The sequence below is a fragment of the Trichechus manatus genome, unplaced genomic scaffold (assembly GCF_000243295.1).
Source record: "Trichechus manatus latirostris isolate Lorelei unplaced genomic scaffold, TriManLat1.0 scaffold00117, whole genome shotgun sequence".
Taxonomy (NCBI): Eukaryota; Metazoa; Chordata; class Mammalia; order Sirenia; family Trichechidae; genus Trichechus; species Trichechus manatus.
Window position 1 is genome coordinate 5,643,611 of NW_004444053.1, and position 16,291 is coordinate 5,659,901.

The following is a 16,291-nucleotide window of genomic DNA, read 5'->3' on the forward strand; positions in this document are numbered from 1 at the left end:
AAATGGGCAAACGATATGAACAGGCACTTTGCCAAAGAAGAAATTCAGGTGACCAACAGACACATGAGGAAGTGCTCATGATCATTAGCCATTAGAGAATTGCAAATCAAAACTACAGTGAGATACCATCTCACCCCAACAAGGCTAGTATTAATCCAAAAAACACAAAATAATAAATGCTGGAGAGATTGTGGAGAAATTAGAACACTTATATGCTGTTGGTGGGAATGTAAAATGGTACAACCACTTTGGAAATCAATCTGGCACATCCCTTAAAAATCTAGAAATAGATGTACCCTACGATCCAGCTACCCTGCTCCTTGGAACATATCCTAGAGAATTAAGAGCTGTCACACAAATAGATATATGCACACCCATGTTCATTGCAGCATTGTTCACGATAGCAAAAAGATGGAAACAACCTAAGTGCCCATCAACAGACAAATGGATAAACAAATTATGATATATTCACACAATGGAATACTACATAATGATAAAGAACAACAACGAACCCATAAAACATCTTATACATGGAAGAATCTGGAAGGTATTATGTTGAATGAACTTAGTCGCAAAAGGACTTAAGTATAAGACCGCTATTATAAGAACCGAAGAAAAGGTTTAAACACAGAAGACTACATTCTTTGATGGTTACAAGGGTCACTAACTAGAAAGTAGACAAGAATTATCTTAGGTGAAGGGAAGGACAGCACACACTACAGGGGAAGTCAGCACAACTGGACTAAACCAAAGCTAAGAAATTTCCTGAATACAACCAAACACGTCAAGGGACAGAGTAGCAAGGGTGGGGGTCTTAGGACCATGCCTTCGGGGGACTTCTAGGTCAACTGGCATAACAAAGTTTTTTAAGAAAATGTTCTGCATCCCACTTCAGTGAGTGGCGTCTAGGGTCTTAAAAGCTAGGGGGATCTAAGATGCATCAATTTGTCACAACACACCTGGAGCAAATGAGAATGAAGAACACCGAAGACACAAGGGAAATATTAGCCCACGAAACAGAAAGGGCCACATAAACCAGAGATTCCATCAGCCTGAAACCAGAAGAACTAGATGGTGCCGAGCTACCACCAATGACTGCCCTGACAGGGAACACAACAGAGAGTCCCTGGCGGAGAGGGAGAAAAGATGGGTGCAGAACTCAAATTCTAGCAAAAAGACCAGACTTAATGGTTTGACTGAGACTGGAGGGACCTGGAAGACATGGACCCCAGACTCTCTGTTAGCCCAAAACGAAAACCATTCCAGAGGCCAACGCTTCAAACAAAGATTAGACTGGACTATGGGACATAAAATGATACTAGTGAAGAGTGTGCTTCTTAGCTCAAGTAGATACATGAGACTAAATGGGAAGCTCCTGTCTGGAGGTGAGATGAGATGGCAGAGAGTGTCAGGAGCTGGTCGAATGGACACGGGAAATCCAGGGTGGAAAGGAGGAGTGTGCTGTCACAGTATAGGGAGAGTAACTAGGGTCACATAACAATGTGTGTATAAATTTTTGTATGGGAAACTAACTTGAATTGTAAATTTTAACTTAAAGCACAATTAAAAAATAGAAGAGTGGTGATAAAGGGCATTTTCCTCTGGTTCCCATTCTCAATGGGAATGCTTTCAGACTCTCTCCACTTAGGATGATGTTGGCTGTTGGCTTTGCATAAGTGCCCTTAATTATGTTGAGGAATTTTCCTCTCCTCCTATTTTGCTGAGAGTTTTTATCATGAATGGGTGTTGGACGTTGTCAAATGCCTTTTCTGCATCAATTGATAAGATCACGTGGTTCTTGTCTTTTTATATTTATATGATGGATTATATTGATTGTTTTTCTAAAGTTGAACCATCCCTGCATACCTGGTATGAATTCCACTTGGTCATGGTGGATTATTTTTTGATATGTTGTTGAATTCTATTGGCTAGGATTTTGTTGAGGATTTTTGCATCTATGTTCATGAGAGATATCGGTCTGCAATTTTCTTTTTTTGGGTATCTTTACCTGGTTTTGGTATCAGGGTTATGCTGGCTTCATAGGATGAGTTTAGGAGTATTCTCCTTGTCTGTGCTCTGAAATACCTTTAGTAGTGGTGGTGTTAACTCTTCTTTGAAAGTTTGGTAGAATTCTCCAGTGATGCCACTAGGGTCAGGGCTTTTGTTGTTGTTGTTGGCAGTGTTTTAATTACTTTTTCAATCTCTTCTTTTATTATAGGTTTATTTAGTTGTTTTACCTCTCATTGTGTTTGTTTAGGTAGGTAGTGAGTTTCTAGAAGTTTTTCCATTTCCTCTAGGTTTTCAAATTTGTTAGAGTACAATTTTCCATAGTATTCGTTTATGATTCTTTGAATTTCAGTTGGATCTGTTATGATATCACCCATCTCATTTCTTATGTAGGTTATTTGCTTCCTCTCCTGTTTTTCTTTTGTCAGTTTGGCCAGTGGTTTATCAGCTTTGTTGATCTTTCAAAGAACTAACTTTGGTCTTGTTAACTCAATTGTTTTTCTATTCTCTATTTCATTTAATTCTGCTCTGACTCATTATTTCCTTTCTTCTGGCGGCTAGGAGCTTCTTTTGCTGCTCTGTTTCTGTTTGTTTGAGTTGTAGGGTTAATGTTTTCATTTTGGTTAATTTTTTGTTTCTTCTTTTTGGATGTGTGCATTTACTGCTATAAGCTGACCTCTGAGCACTGCTTTTGTTGTGTGTCCCAAAGATTCTGGTAGGATGTGTTTTCATTCTCATTTGATTCCTTAATTTCTTCTATAACCCAGTAGTTTTTGAGCAAGGTTTTGTTCAGTTTCCATGTATTTGATTTTTTTTTTTTCCCTGCTTTTTCTGTTATTGATTTCTACTTTTATGGCTTTATGGTCAGAAAAGATGCTTTGTAGTATTTCAATGCTTTGGATTCTTTTAAGGCTTGCTTTATGGCCTAGTATGTTGGTATTCTGGAGAATGTTCCATATGCATTGGAAAAGAAAGTATACTTGGCTGCTGTTGGGTGGAGTGTTTGGTATATGTCTATGAGATCAAGTTGGTTGATTGTGGCATTTAGATCTTCCTTGTCTTTATTGACCTTCTTTCTTGATGTTCTATCCTTCACTGAAAGTGGTGTGTTGAAGTCTCCTACTATTATTGTGGAGCTGTCTATCTCTCTTTTCAATGCTGTTAGTTTGTTTTATGTATTTTGGAACCCTGTCTTTGGGTGTGTAAATATTTATTATGGTTATATCCTCCTGGTGTATTGACCTTTTAATCATTATATACTGTGCTTCCTTATCTTTTGTGGTGGATTTTACTTTAAAGTCTATTTTGTCAGATTAATATTGCCACTCCTGCTCTTTTTTTATCGTTGTTTGCTTGATATGTTTTTTCCGTCCTTTGAGTTTTAGTTTATGTCTTTGAGTCTAAGGTGTGTCTCTTGTAGGCATCATATAGACAGATCATGTTTTTTTATCTATTCTGCCACTCTCTATCTCTTTATTGGTGCATTTTGTCTATTTACATTCAGCATAATTATTGGTAGGTATGAGTTTAGTGCTGTCATTTTGATGTCTTGTTTCGTGTGTTGTTGACAGTTTCTTTGTTCCACTGAATCTTCTGTGCTGACTCCTTTTTATATGTATTTTCTTTTCATCCTTTTCCTTGTTGTTGATTTTGTATTTGCTGAATCTTTATGTTTTTCTTGTTTTTTATTTTGATGTGTAGAATTGTTAGTTTCCTTTGTGGTTACCTTAATATTTACTCCTATTTTGCTAAGTTTAAACAAATCTTTTATTTCTTGATATCTTCTTGACTTCCTCTCCATATGAAATATCTATGACTACATTATTTTGTCCCTCTTTTTTGTTTTAATGCTGTCATCTTTTACATATTTATGTCTTTGTTGCCCTATTTTCAGTGTTTTAACTTTGATTTATTTTTGTGACTTCCCTATCTGGGTTGATATCTGGTTACTCTGTCCTGTGTTCTAGTCTTGTGTTGTTTTCTGATGTTATTGATTTTCTAACCAGAGGACTCCCTTTAGTATTTCTTGTAATTTTGGTTTTGGTTTTTACAAATTCCCTAAACTTCTGTTTATCTGGGAATGCCCTAATTTCGCCAACCTATTTGAGAGACAGTTTTTCTGGATATATAATTCTTGGCTGGCAATCTTTTTTCTTCAAGGCTTTACATATGTCATTCCATTGCCTTCTTGCCTGCAGGATTTCTACTGAGTAGTCAGAGCTTACTCTTATTGACTCTCCTTTGTAGATGATTTTTTGTTTATCCCCAGCTGTTTGTAAAATTCTCTCTTTATCTTTGTTTTGGCAAGTTAGATTATAATACGTCTTGGTGACTTTCTTTTGGGATCTACCTTGTGTGGGGTTCAATGAGCTTCTCATCTTTCAAGATATCAGGGAAGTTTTTGCCCACAAATCTTCAACAATTCTCTCTGTATTTTCTGTTATCCCCCTCTATTCTGGTACTCCAATCACTCATAAGTTATTTCTCTTGATAGAGTTCCACATACTTCTTAGGGTTTCCTCATTTTTTTAATTCTTTTATCCGATTTTTCCTCAAATAAGTTGATGTTAAGTGCTTTATCTTCAATCTCACTAATTCTGAACTTCCATTGCCTCAATTTTGCTCCTGTGACTTTCTATTGAGTTGTCTGCTTTTGAAATTTTATTGTTAATCTTTCTGATTTCTGTTTGCTGTCTCTCTGTGGATTCTTCCAGCCTGTTAAATTTGCCATTATGGTCTTGTGTAACCTTCTTAAGTTCCTCTATTGCTTTATCTGTGTGTTCCTTGGCTTGGTCTGCATTTTGCGTGATCTCCTTCCTGATCTCTTGAAGAGCTCTGTATATTAATCTTTTGAATTTTACCTCCAGTAATTCCACAAAGTTGTCTTCCTCCAGAGATTTCTTGATTATTTGTTTTGGGTGCTTGCTGAAGCCATCATGGTCTGCCTGTTTATTTGATTTGATATTGCCTGTTGTCTCTGAGCCATCAATAAGTCATTATATTTATTTATTTTGTGTTTGCTTACTGTGTCCTAGCTTCTTGTTTTGTTTTGTTTTGTTTTTATATGCCCAAATAGGCTTCTCATGTAAGCTAGTTTGATTATTGGCACCTTTGAAGCTCTAACATCCTGTCTCCAGGTGGTTGGATGTGTTACTAGGTATGTGAGCCCAGGAGTTTGTTTACTTTTCTTGAACAGATTCAGCTCAGGTGTCCAGATAGTCAGTCACCAAGTGTGTGGTGTGGGCTCTCACCTACAGTCCTAGACAGGCAGGTGTGATTGGAGTAGGCACAGGTATCTGGCTGCAATAGGGGGTCATGCACTGAGCAAGGCAGAGGGCTGATGGCTGCCCCTGAGTGTCTGGGAGGAAAGCACATCCATGTTCCCTAGAGCATGTAGGTGGGTGGGTTTTGCAGCCAGACTATGGGCACCCAAAGCTGTTAGTGGTAAAAATTCGGAGGCACCACTTATTCTTGGACCCCTGTTGTGGGTGACTATGTGGCATGGGTGGAGCCACAAGTCCTCCGGTCCCTGATGTGGATAGGTGAGGACCCTGCTTAATAGGCAGGGTGGTGTCAAATATCATGAATCTATCACTCCCCCTTATAGCTGATACAGTTGAAAATAGGCTTCAGGTATATACCCTGTTGTACTGTGGTAATGAGGGCCTACACTGTTGAAATGGGCCCACCCAAGTCTATGCAGGGGTGAAAGGCATTCAAAGTCCTTGGACCTCTTATGCCTGTGCCTAGGCAAAGGGGCTGTGCCTTCCCTGAGTTCCCAACTTGGGGGAGCTGGCTGATTATTTTTTCTTGTTTGTTAATTTGTTCCCTCTCCAAAGCCGGGAGAATGGCCCAGGGCAAGGGATGTGCCCTACTTCTGGCCCAGGGGGTGTGGCAATCACTGAAGCCAGTCAGGGACCCAGTGTGGAGCATGGAGGGGGTAGGTAAATGGGAGGTTGGTTCTTCCCAAAACGGGTGTTTTTTTGATCCTCACAGTAGGTTAGATGCACGTACCTATCTTTTGCTGATTGAGCCCTGCTCTCACTGGTTCAGGAGGGTTGAGCAGATTCTCTACCACTTGGTCTCTCCTGATGTGGAAAAGGCATCCTGAGTACCAGCCCAACAAGCCTGCAGTTTGCTGGTGCCGGCCAGGTCAGCTCTGGCAACTCCTCACTGCTTCTGAACTGTGTTTCCCTCCCCTTGCCCCTCAGTCCGATTCCTCAACTTTGCCTTTGATGTTCAGGGCTCCTAGATTGTCATATATAATTGATTCACTTGTTTTTTCAGGTCTTTGTTTTAAAAGGGACCACAGAAAGCATCTACTACTCTGCCATCTTGGCCCTGCCTCCCATTCGCTATAAAATTTGACTCAGGATATTCTTTTTTTTTTTTAATTCTTTCCAAAATGAAGCAAGTAGTACTGGAGTTTTTAAATTTATCTTCAATCCTTTATCAATAGCCAGTTTCCATAATTTATCCTGTAAGATTATAATTAAATGTAAATTACATATTTTATGCATTTGGATAACAGTTGACAGACTAATCTTAAAATATCACACATTATAACGTAGTCATAGGTCCCTGGGTGGGGCAAACAGTTTGTACTCACTACTAACCTAAAGATTGGCATTTGAATCCATTTGGTGTTGCCACAGAAGAAAGTCCTGGTGATCTGCTTCTGTAAAGATTACAGCCAAAAAAACCATATAGAGCCGTTCTTCTCTGTAATACATAGGGTCTCCATGTGTTGGAAGCAGCTTGATGACAACGGGTCTGTTTTGTTTTTTTTTTCCTACTGCACGTGACTAGTACACAGCTCAAATCTCATGCAACTCATCAAAAGAAATAAAAAACCAAAACTCCTCTCTGTCATGTTCAACAAAAAAGGAGTCCATTTTCCTGACTATTGGGCAGTGTCAAATTACTGCTATAAAAGTTTCTAAATGCTTGCTCTCAATGTCTGTATTTATATTGTCATAGCCTGGTAACAAACAATTTATATCACTACCTGTTTGCAGACTCCACTTTTGAGTATAACTGCTTTAGATCTTCCTGCAGCATAAAAGATCAGGATTTAGTCACCTTTCTCAGAAGCCAAAGTTGGTGGCTTTCCAAGTACATTCTGGATGAGTGAGGATTTCAGATGTCGGCCACAGATAAGCTTGATATTCTGTAAGAGTCGAGTCATATCAGTTGATGAGATCAACAGCATTCATTCAAACCACAGAGTTATCTTCATAATTTTATTCTGTGTGATAGCTATACATTTCATGCAGATTTAGACTCATGCTCTCTCCAAATGTGAGGTTACGTTCATGTTTCCATTTGTTCACACAAATAAAACAATTTGGGGGGGCTTCACAGGAAAAAGGGGCTATGCATATCCAAGATGGTAAATAATATTAAGATATTAAGGATCTTCTCATTGAAAGCAGAAGAAAAATCATCCATATTTCCACTCAAAAGACAGAGGCAATGTGTATTAAAGATCTTACTAAAACAGCTTGATATTAAACTTGGTGATAATCTTGTTAAGATGTTGATGTTCACTAGATATTTAAGTCAAAACTGGGAGTGTGAAATTGGTTAATGGTGCATCATACACACAGTTGTTAAATCTGGACACCTTTTACCACCTTCATCTCCCACACCCTAAATCCAACTGATCTCACAAATCAGTGCATTCTTTCTTATTGCCATCTCACAAATCTCTCCTTTGTCAAATTCAACTGCCTTTGCCTCCACTCAGACCTCATTAGCATGGATTTGTGTTCTAAGCACTTAACCAATCTCCTTCCTTCCTTTCTAGTCCCATCTAATTCATCTTCTGTAGAACCAGAGTTATCTTCCAAAATCTAATATGAATCACTTCCGTGCTTAAAACATTTGATGGATGTTATGGATTGACTTGTATTCCCCCAAAATATGTGTCAACTTGGCTAGGCCATGATTCCCAGTATTGTGTGGTTGTCCACCGTTTTGTCATCTGAAGTGATTTTACTACGTGTTGTAAATCCTACCTCTATGATATTAACGAGGCAGGATTAGAAGCATTATGTTAATGATGCAGGACTAGGTTGTACCTTGAGTCAATCTCTTTTGAGATATAAAAGAGAGAATCCAGCAGAGAGGAGGGGTACCTCCTACCACCAAGAAAGCAGAGCCAGGAGCAGAGCAGGGCCGCTACGCTGAGAAACTCCTGACCTGGGGAGGATTAGTGACAAGGACCTTCCCCCAGAACCAATAGCGAGAGAAAGCCTTCCCCTGGAGCTGGCACCATGAATTCAGACTTCTAGCTTCTTAGACTGTGAGAGTATAAATTTCTATTTGTTAAAGCTATCCACGTGTGGTATTTCTGTTATAGCAGCACTAGATAACTAAGACAGTGGACTACCATAACCTTCCTATAAAACCCAAATTCCTTAGCTTTGGCTAAAATATCCTTCATAATCTGAATTCCTCTTCTCCATAATCCTTTCAACAACACCTCTATGAAACCAAAACACCTAGCAATTGTCCATCATTCAAATACTAATTCCTGGCTCTTACCTATTTTCATATTCTCCTGTATTTTGCAGTCAATATCTCAGTGCTACTATGTGAATCTGGACATGTGAGTTGGTCTCATTTTTATTCGTTAACATGTAATGAATGAAATTGAAATTTTGATAATGACACTCGTACTGGGATCCAATGTTCATCATCTCCTAAGTGAAGTATAGCAAATTCCATTGGAAATGGGGCAGGTAGCATATATTTTGGGTTCACCTTAGGCTTAGTCAGTGTTTGAAATTTCTAAAAATTAGCATTCATTTCCTTTTGTGTGTGTGTGTGTGCACATGCACAAACACGTGCATACATACACACTTATGTGTGTGCACTATTTGTACAGGAACATGTTGAAGAAGGCAGAGCCAGTCTCTACAAGTCTGTGATTTCCAACACCTGCAAGGAGTTGTCTTGTTACTCAGACTTTCCATTCCCAGAAGATTATCCAAACTTTTTGCGACATTCTCTATTCCTGGAATATCTCCAAATGTATGCAGACCGGTTCAACCTTCGCAACCGCATTCAATTCAAGGTGAGACACTAACCATCAGTCATCAGTTAAGAAGTATTTCCTACCTATTTTTTATTATCTCCCTATAACTTAGCCCTGGCTGTCTATATAAGATAATCAAGTGGCAAGATTAATAATGTCTGGCTGGATTTCTTTAGCCCTTGTACTCACTCCCTACCCCAAGTAAATCTGGAGTGGAGGGGGATGCATTTTATTTGTGTAAATATTCACATGTATAAACTTTTCACATTTTTAGTTTCCAATACTTACTTCTAAGTATCCTAAAGGACCTAAAAATTTCAAACTACGTTTTCCTGCACGTAGGGATACTGAGAACTCCTACCACCTCCCTGGATACCCTCTTCTTGACTGTCCCTTTATAGGAATGGATTTGTGCAATGGCCCATACACAAGAGCACCTTTCTATTTGAAGAAATTCTGTTCTAGATAATCTTAGGAATAGAAAAATCTTTGACTGTTATTCTCTTAGGCACCACCTTCTTCCTTCCCATTTCAGAAGATGGAAACAGGAGGAAGGCAGAAGGACAGGGACAAGTGAATATATTCTCTTTATCCTCTTTTTCCTTTAATGCCTCTCTCTCCAAGAAACACATGAAAATCCATGTATTTCCCATCTCCTATCTCCCTATCCTATCAGAGATAGGGATAGTGAGACATCCTAGGGAATTACACAGAGAAAACAACAAGAATAAAGGGATTGAACAAAACAAGTGGCAAATAATGTTCACAGTCTTAAAAGTACTCCTGGCCAGTTTTCCAAGGAGAATTTTATCCCACTTTCTTATTTTGAAAGGGACACAGGTAAAAATAAAGCACTGTCATAGTGAATGGGTATGACCCACAATAATCTTTGAAATAAATGCACCAGAATCTGAATATGAAGCATTTCCTTCACTACATGCTTCTCAAGCCTGTTAAAATACCTTTAAAAAGCTAGAAGATATTACCAAAGTTTTAAGAAAGTATACACAAGCATCTGTCTCTGAGAGGTGGTCTGTGGTGGATTTTTGTTTGGTTTTGTTCCTCCTTCCTCTCTATATATTCCAAATTTTCAATAATGAAAATTTATTGTTTTTAAAATGAAAATAAACTTTATTTTTAAAGGTTTTAAATTAGCTGAAGATTTACATTTTAAAAAGGCAGAAGATGTATGTTTTAAAAAGATGACATGAGTACATCTGCTAATACAAATGTAGAAACCCAACAAGCACTCCAAATAGTACAAACCAAACAGCAAGTTCATTAAGAAAAACTTGAAAAGCCTGTCTTTGAAAATTCTGAAGAGGAAAGAAAGGCAACAAGGCCTTTTGGTCAGTGGATTATTTACGCTTTTAAATTTGACTTCTCTTAAATTTATTGTACATACATCTCCTGAATCAGAATCTAGTCCTCATGGACATACATGTGCTCAGTGGGACCAAAAAATAGATTATTTGAAACGTGGGCTGCTCCCAGAAAATTCAGGCTATAAGGTTATCACGTTTCAATAGTTTTCTGGATCTGAGAAAAATTCAGCCATAAATTCTGTAAGACCTATTCTCTACCACTTGGGACAAAATTGCCAGGGCCTTGGTGGCACAGTGGTTAAGAGCTCAAGCTGCTGACCAAAAGGTCGGCAGTTTGAGTCCACCAGCTGCTTCTTGAAACGCTATGGGGCAGTTCTACTCTGTCCTATAGGGTTACTACGAGTCAGAATCGACTCGATGGCAATGGTTTTTTTTTTTGGGGGGGGGGGGTTTGGACCAAATTTATTTTTTCAATTATATATTATTCATGTTTCTGTTAAGAAACTGTTGTTAAAAAGAAAGCTCTATGCGAAACAGGGTTGCATAAAGAAAGAATAATGAAAAGATATCAGATGACCTAAGTTATAATCTTGATTCTATCACTTGCTATGAGAATTTGAGCAAATCATTTAAAAGTTTTTGGACCTCACTACTTGTCTTAGATATCCCTCTACAACTCCACCCTAAGAACACTTCCACCCAGGAAATCATGATTAATCTGGTAGCCTGATTAGGTTTTTAGGACTTTGCTTATTAATAATATTTGCTCCATGTTCTAGCATGTTTAAAATGTCAACTGGTACATAAGCCAGGAAGCCCTGACTGGAACCATGCCAACTGCTGATCATGTCTATGATTCTTTTTCAGACCAAAGTCTGCAGTGTAGCAAAACGCCCAGATTTTACCGTCTCTGGCCAATGGGATGTGGTCACTCTGCATGAAGGGAAGCAAGAGTCAGCCGTCTTTGATGCCGTCATGATCTGCACTGGTTTTCTTACTACCCCAAATTTGCCCCTGGGCTCCTTTCCAGGTACAACATTTTCTGCAGTTGACCTTAAGTTGTCTTCTGGGAGCCATCCTGATATGCAATTGGTCTGGGGACAAATTCCTGTGGCTCACCCACTAGGTAGTTAAAGTTGTAAGGTCACAGGATTTTCTTTCCAACCTGCACATTTCTGGCCTGTTTTTGGGTTTCATTTGGAGTATATCATTCCAAACAACATATGAGTACAGAAGAGTAGAATGAATAACTTAAGCATTTTTATGCTTCACCAAGGTTCAAAGTCCCTCCTTCCGTGAGTGATGGCACTCAGAAAGTCTTCTAAGACATGGATAGTTAGACAAGTTGCTAGCTCAGCAGCAGCTGTATAACCAAACTTGAGTTTAGAGGTGACAAAAGGTCAATCTATGAGTAAAGAAAAAGTTACTTTTGTTTGTTTGATATGTGCCACAGCAATTAGCTAAATTAGAGGTTTACAGCACAAGCTCAATAGTCCACAGGGAGATGAATCTTGAGAGGGAAGTTAAGACATCTTTGGGTCTCAGTTTCTTCATCTGGATTTCACAACCATAATTCATGTTAATCCATGTCAAAATTCAAGTAGATTGCAACTTAGAGGGAATAGAGAATGTGATCGTTTTATTTATTTCCTCTGCAGTGAGGGGTCAAAATGTTAAAACTCTAGGAAACTTGTCTCCTAATCATTGTTGTTGTGTGCCCTTAAGTTGATTCCAACTCATAGTGACCCTACAGAACAGAGAAGAATTTCCCCACAGGGTTTCCTAGGCTATAATCTTTATGAGAGCAGGTTGACAGGTCCTTTCTCCCAGCAGAGTAGCTGGTGGGTTCAAACCACCAACCTCTCGGTTAACAGCCAAGAGCTTATTCATTGCACCACTGGGGGCTCCTTTCCTTAGCCAAACTGAAACTGTCACAGAAAAGAATCATTGAATTGGAAAGCACCAAGTTCAGTCTTGTCCCTAGTGCAGAAATGCTTCTCCGACATCCATGACAGAGGTTCAGCAGACTCTGCTTAAACACATTTAGCAAATGGAGTCTCACAACACTGCAAGACAACTCAATCCTTTGTCACCTCCTGCAAAGTCTTGAGCAGCCAGCCATTTCATGCTCCCAGGAAGAAGTGCCTGGTACAGAAAGTTCCACAGTGTAGGGTTTACACTACATTTATTCAGCACCTATAATATATAGTACTAGGTGCTAAGCATATAGAGGTGGATAAGACAACATGTAGTCTGTATTGGTAGAATTCTCACTTTCCGTGTGGGAGACCCAGGTTTGATTCCCTGCCAATGCACCTCATGCACAGCCACACCTGTCTGTCAGTGGTGGTTTGTGTGTAGCTATGATGCTGAATAGGTCTCAGTAGAACTTCCAGACTAAGATGGACTAGGAAGAAAGATCTGGCAATCTGCTTCTGACAAATCAGCCAGTGAAAAACCTATGAACTACAACAATCCTATCTGAATCATAATAATGGCACAGGACTGGACAACATTTCATTCCGTTGTGCAGGTGTGCACCTGAGTCAGGACAGACTCGATGGCAGCTAACAACAACAGCAACAGCCTGTATTAGAGGAATGAATAGAGTTTTATGGAAGTCCAGTGGAGGAATTACAGTCTTGATATGGCCTGGAGCGATCCCAAGACTCATCTTACAATAAATTCACATACCTCCGATGGTCTTTGATCTGCCCCCAAAGGTCACTCAAGTCAGATCATGTTAGGATAATGTATAACCTGAAAACCACTGAGACAATGTGCTCAGTTTGGAAAGGATGATCTTGAGACCCAGGGGATGTGGATTCTAGATTATACCACTATATAGCTATGGAGTCTTGGGCCTGCCATTTAACCTTTCTAAGCTTCTGTTCTTCCACCCATAAATTGCAGGCCATGGACCACCCTACCCAACAGTGTACATCACAGATCAAGCATGTAGTGCTCCATGGGTCTTGAAGACCTTCTCAATATTTGCCCCACTGTCTTAGTCATCTAGTGCTGCTCTAACAGGAATACCACCAGTGGATGGATTTAGCAAAGAGAAGTTTATTCTCTCACAGTCCAGTAAGCTATAAGTCCAAATTCAGGGCATCAGCTCCAGGAGAAGGCTTTCTTTCTCTGTCGGCTCTGGAGAAAGGTCCTTGTAATGCATCAGTCTTTCTTTGGTGTGGGAGCTTCTCTGCACAGGAACCTCAGGTCCAAAGGACACGCTCTGCTCCGGGCACTGCTTTCTTGGTGGTATGAGGTTCCCATGTGTCTCTGCTCACTTCTCTCTTTTATATCTCAAAAGAGATTGCATTAAGATACTGTCTAATCTTGTCAACCTCATCAGTATAACCTCATCACAGTGACAGAATTTACAATACATAAGGAGATCACATATAAGCTCATCATAGTGATAAGTTTACAACACATAAGGAAATCACATCAGATAACACAATCATACAATACTGGGAATCATGACGTAGCCAAGTAGCTACACACATTTTTTGGGGGACACAATTCAATCCACCACACTCACCAAGCACTACCAACCAGACATTTGAAATCCTTGCCCAGCTTAGTGTTAAGGCCCCTTTGAGTTCCAAAAGTATATGATTCCAGACTTAAACTAGAATCTTCCCAATCCTACCATCTCCCTCCCTGCCTAATAGCAGACTTGTTCAGTCTGCACATACTCCTTGGAATGGTTAACTGTTAAAAAATTAAAATCCACTGAAGATATTTACAAAAAAAAAGTGTCATGAACTCTGGAGGCAATTCCAAAGAAGGAGTTCCAAAAAATCTTAGTAAAAATAATGGGTATTAACAGTGTGCGCCGCAGCGAGGAGGTGTCGTCAGCCGTTCTGCCTTCTAGTCCGCCACAGTCGCCGGCTTGCGCCGCCTGCGCCGGGACGCGCTTCCCGGCTCCTCGCCGCCTCCACTCCGGCGGCCGCCGTCCACCTCACCGTCCACACGCACACCATGACGAAGAAAGACAAGAAGTCCTTCAGCCAGAGCCTGGACGAGTGGAAGCTCTTCATCTATAACCCGACCACCAGAGAGTTCCTAGAGCGCACCGCCAAGAGTTGGGGTTTGATCTTGCTCTTCTACCTAGTCTTCTATGGGTTCTTGGCTGCGCTCTTCTCATTCACAATGTGGGCCATGCTTCAGACACTGAATGATAAAGTCCTAAAATATCATGATCAGATTCCCACTCCAGGACTTATGGTTTTTCCAAAACCAGTGACTGCATTGGAATATTCATTCAGTTTGTCTGATTCAAGTTCCTATGAAGGATATGTTAGAGATCTTGATAATTTTCTAAGGTCTTAAACGATTTGGAAGAACAGAAGAATCTCACAGCCTGTCCTGATGGAGCACTTTTTGAACAGAAGGGCCCTGTTTATAGTGCGTGTCAGTTTCCTCATCATTTACTTAAAGAATGCAGTGGCCAGAATGATACTGAATATGGCTATTCCAGAGGAAGCCCTTGTATTCTCGTGAAAATGAACAGAATAATTGGATTAAAACCTAAAGGACAACCCAGGATAACGTGTGCTCCAAAGGATGAACGCGCAGCACTTATAACAACTTATCCTTCAGGTGGACACATAGACTTGAAATACTTTCCGTATTATGGGAAAAAACTGTATGTGGGGTATCGACAACCAGTAGTTGCTGTCCTGGCATCCTTTAATCTTAACAATACCAGGATAGAAGCGGCATTTGACTGCATAATTGATGGATCACCCAACTTAAAAAACAAGGATGATTGTGACAAGTTTTTGGGATGAGTTACGGTCAAAATCACAGTGAATGCATAGTAAGAGTAGGATATCTCTACAGAGTAAATGTTGTGTTGTCTGTCTTCATTTCATATCAGCTGGACCTGCCATTCTAGAATTGAGACCACCTTGGAGAAAGGTGGATGGTACGTGACACTGGGGTAACATCATAATGTGCTTCCAGAGCCTAATGTTCAATGCCCTCCAAGTAACTGCCTGTTGCCTGACTGCTGCCCTTTGAACCAGTGTACGGGCGCCATATTAGGGACGGTAAACACCTGAATGAGATCATGTACAATGGGGGTCTTGGCCTGTTTTTATGTGGTTTAATTGCCAAGTGTCTAAAGCTTAATGTGCTGTGCTATGTAAATATTTTATGGATTTAACACTGGTTAACTATCATATTTTAATGCCAACACAATTTTAGGGATAAAATGATAAAGGAATAAATGGTACCTGACCAACAACAAGTGACTTGATAGCTGTGATAGGTGTGGTGTGTGGAGACCTCTGAAGTGTGTGTGAGAGAAGGAAAAAAGGAAATAAAGTGGATTTGAAAGTGTTATCTTGGATTTTGCGAAATTATTTTTACATGCTGAATTAGTCTGTGGATCTTTTTGAATAAGAATACAAACTTTTTAATGTAAAACATGTAAAAAAAAAAATACTGATGGATTATTTTTAGTGCTGGAACCAAATCTCTTACAGAGTATTTTAGACCGTAGATGAAACACAACATGTTGAGTTTAGCCAGTATGAGTATGCGCCTAATTTTTTTTATGAAATTCAAGTCTTTAAATTGTATGATAGTTTGTGAAATATCTTGTTACTGTTTTTATTTAGCAGACTGGACTCAAATAAATAAAGATGTAAATTGTGAAAAAAATGGGTATTATAGTGAGAATAAATGTATAACTTCCCAAGATGATTACTTTTATTCATTCAGGTATATACATGCTGGTATAAACAAAATCACATTCTGCTAATAAAAGTTCTCACTTTGGAGGGACCAAATTGCTGGGCTGAGGGCTGTGGGGACCATAGTCTCAGGGAACATCTAGCTCAATTGGCATAACATAGTTTATAAAGAAAATGTTCTACATTCTACCTTGGTGAGTAGCATCTGG

General features: G+C 39.5%; 1 protein-coding gene and 1 pseudogene across 2 annotated transcripts in view; both read left to right on the forward strand.

Moving 5' to 3' along the window:
• The window catches only part of FMO1 (flavin containing dimethylaniline monoxygenase 1), a 58,512-nt gene that overhangs the window by 29,785 nt on the left and 12,436 nt on the right, over positions 1–16,291 (forward strand). Inside the window, exons 3-4 of one of the 2 annotated variants that reach the window (XM_004384105.1) lie at positions 8,900–9,088; positions 11,242–11,404. In XM_004384105.1, coding sequence (XP_004384162.1) covers positions 8,900–9,088; positions 11,242–11,404 — 352 coding nt within the window. The remainder of the gene's footprint in view (positions 1–8,899; positions 9,089–11,241; positions 11,405–16,291) is intronic. The other variant, XM_012557755.2, reaches the window with a different exon arrangement.
• On the forward strand, positions 14,362–15,203 carry LOC101341099 (sodium/potassium-transporting ATPase subunit beta-3 pseudogene; annotated as a pseudogene).